This window comes from Sinocyclocheilus grahami, unplaced genomic scaffold (assembly GCF_001515645.1).
Source record: "Sinocyclocheilus grahami isolate Dianchi unplaced genomic scaffold, SAMN03320097.WGS_v1.1 scaffold1625.1, whole genome shotgun sequence".
NCBI classification, from domain to species: domain Eukaryota; kingdom Metazoa; phylum Chordata; class Actinopteri; order Cypriniformes; family Cyprinidae; genus Sinocyclocheilus; species Sinocyclocheilus grahami.
In genome coordinates, this window is record NW_015506804.1 from 201511 (window position 1) to 205223 (window position 3713).

Below are 3713 nucleotides of genomic sequence, written 5' to 3' on the forward strand. Positions count from 1 at the left end.
ACACACACACCCACACTCTCTCACACACACACACACGCTCTCACACACACACACACACTCTCTCTCACACACACAAACACACTCTCTCACACACACACACACTCTCTCACACACACACTCTCACACACACACACAAACACACTCTCTCACGCACACACACACACTCTCTCTCTCTCTCTCACACACACACACACACACACACACACACATCTGCTTCAGCTTCACATCATAACAGAGTTTCCTTACTGAGATACAGATGACCTGTGCTGTGATTGGCTGGCCTCTGTGTGTGTGTTACATTGTTCATCAGGGCAGGAAGTTGCTGATACTGTGTTGATATGTAAATGTGGGCGGTCTTATGTTAATGAGCTGATGGCTTGTATATTACACCTGCGTTGACTCTCTCTCTGTTTCTGTGTGTTTGTCTCCAGCTCTTAGAGTTCGACCGAGAGCTGTCTGTGTTTAAGGAGCGTCTGCATGAGCTGGACATCTCGTTTCCTCCGAGGTACGAACAGCTGCAGTAGGTCAGCACACGATGAACACGCTCCTCACACCTCGAGGAGATCGGCAGCTTTGATAGAGCTCTAAATGAGCTGAAAGCTGAAACCCGACCAGAGCTGTCAAGTTCTTAAAAATCAAATCAAAACGGTCAAGATCGGACTTAGGATCGCACTTTCATTATTTAGTGATGCACTGATTCTCACAGCTTTTGTGTGCTAATGGTGCACAATGAGTTGTTAAATTTAAAGCATGGTTTTGAGAATATAGTAATAATAGTATTAATAATAACATAATTATATTTACTACTAATAATAATGTAATTCATGTTTTTAATGTATTAATTTTAGAAATATATTATTAAATGTATAAATTAATTAGAATAACAATAATAATTTATACAGCTGATAAATATATTAATTTATAAAATGTATACTTTAATTTATGATGCTTATAATATTATTTTAATTTATAACATTTAAATAAGTTTATTATAATAATAACTATAATGATTATTATTTTAAAGTTTGTAATAATAATAAGAATGCAAATTAAAACAATTATTAAATGTAATGTTGTTAAATAATAATAATGACAATATTCATATTAATTTTAATATGTAAATATATTATTTAATGTTTAAAGTTTATAATAATAGTTAGAATAACAATATATTTTTAAAGAAGTATTTCTTAGTTAATTATATTTATAAAGTTGATTAATATATTAATTTAAGAATTGTATATTATTAATAATCTATAAAGTTTATTATTATAATAATAACAATAATAATGAAAATTTAAAATTTTTATTACATTTATAATAATAATAATAATCATGTAAAACATAATAATAAAAATAATTAATATTGATGATGATAATATAATTTTAAAGAACAATTGTTTCTTAATTATTTATATTTATAAAGTTGATAAATATATTAATTTATGAAGTTTATTATAATAATAATAATATTCATTATTTTATTTTTTAACGTTTATAAAGCTCTTTTAATATTTTATGCATTCTTAATAATAATAATACATTACTATTATTACTTTAATAGTAATATTTCCTTGATTTCAAAGCTGAACCCATCTGTGGGGTGTGTTCTCGTCTCATTAATTCATACTCAGATTCATATTGCTGCCAGACACACTCCTGATCTGTAGCCCATGTTTTGTTGAAGTGCGTTAAAGACTGTAATCAGATTGTCCCGCTATCTGCGAGCGTTTCAGCCTATAGATGCGTGTCGAGTCCCGTCTAGTTTCAGTCGACTAAATATCATAAGATTTTAGTCGACTAAATCTGCAGTAAATTCAGTCGGCTAAAATCTAATGGGTTTAGTTACAGTGTAGTGCATTTATTAAGCATTTCTCTAAAGTTTCCAAACTCGTTATATAGGTTTGATATTAAGCTTTTTATCATGATAGAATCTTTCTGATTCTGATAGACACTGATTTAACTGCGGTGACACACAACATGCCTTTATGTTAAAATGAAATAAAACCACTTCTCATTAAAAACAAGAACATGGTCTTCTTTTTAATGAAATACCAATGGTTATATCGGCTAATTATGCATTCTTTACAGCAACTTGTTTACCATATTCTTCATTCTTTCAAGCAGACATATTTATTTCTATAAATAAATTTAGATTAATCTTTAGGGCTACTAAAGTTTTTCAGTCAGGAGCAGTGTGTGATTTTCTGTCTTTCTGTTGTTGCTTGATTAATATCAATGACTCAATAGCAACTAAATTAGGCTGCTGTCCCTTTAAAACCGAATGCACGGATGCAATGGATGCAATGCACTGATACACGTTCTCCTCACTGTTTACGTTCACTTAAGACGTAATCAACTGTGTTTAAGTGAATACTCGTCAAAATGGACAGTTCGACATCATTTTGTGTGTAATTCTCCGTTCATGCGACGCGAAAGCGTACTCGCGCGCTGTGAGAGGCGCTTTCTGTGTGTGTAACGTTATGCTTCAGTGTCTGCGCTCAGAAAACCGGACCGAACTGAGTTCTCTCTGGCGTCGTCAGATTTATCCATACGTCTGCTCTTCTCTTACTCCCACATATTGACATTTTTGAACATTTTATGAGACGTGCAGCAAGTGTGTGTTAGCTTGTGTCCCGCCGGTTCATATGTACGCATCTAACCTCCGCAGCAGATTCCTTCTGAATGAATCTCTTCCCAAATCGTCCCTCCCTAACATTTTCGTCTCGTTTTTATTCGTTGACGAAAATGTCAGTAGATTTACGTCATAGTATTTGTCATTCAAAAAAAGTTTTCGTTCGTTGTCATCTCGTTGTTGTCGGTGAAAAACATGTCGTTGACGAACGTTAGGACGAAAATTATTCCTCAACGAAATTAACACTGCGCTCAGATACGCCTCTCGAGTCTGCAGCGATTGTTGTTTGTGGTTCAGAAACACCCATCGCCATCTGTGCACCGAGGCCACGCTTCATTCTCACATTCGCTGATCTCTTATTGCACACGCAGTTCAATGCTTGATCAGATTTTTTATATTTACGTGTGTTTATGAGCATGCATTGCATGCCTTTATTAAAGATGACTGTGGTGCACCATGCATTTACATTTATGCATTTGGCAGATGCTTTTATCCAAAGTGACTTGCATTGTTTGATCAGTTCATATCAGTTCATTCCCTGGAAATCAAACCCAACACTGCTTGAGCTTCACTTTGATAAATACTAGTGATGCACACAATTATTATTTTAATTTTTTACTGAAACATCAAAACTTAAAATTAAAGCTTATGTTTAGCTGAAAACCAACAATATTTTATTTAACAGTCAAATAACCAATCAAATAATAATCATTAATCAACTAAATAAATAATAATAATTTAATTTATAATAATAAATTATTATGTACCTAATAAATAAATAATTATTTATAAATAATTTAATAACAATTATTAATTAAATTATAATAATGCAATTTAATAATAAAAACGGATTTGTATATAAACTCTTAAATTGGACATAAGAGTTAAAAACGTTTTATATAAACTTTAATGATATAAATATGTGTGTACTCCAGTTTTTTTATTTAGTTTAGTGTAATAATAATAATAATTATTTAATACATACCTAATAAGTAAATAATAATTTAATTATTCAGTAATAAATAATTATAAGAATTTAATTTTTACTTCATCCCCCTCCCCACCTATTTTTTTATCT

General features: G+C 31.4%; 1 protein-coding gene across 1 annotated transcript in view; it reads left to right on the forward strand.

Annotated features, from left to right (window-relative positions):
* inpp5a (inositol polyphosphate-5-phosphatase A) overlaps positions 1-3713 on the forward strand; it is a 143227-nt gene that overhangs the window by 120427 nt on the left and 19087 nt on the right. Inside the window, exon 10 of the mRNA XM_016257979.1 lies at positions 432-505. Within this exon, the coding sequence (XP_016113465.1) occupies positions 432-505 (74 nt within the window). The remainder of the gene's footprint in view (positions 1-431; positions 506-3713) is intronic.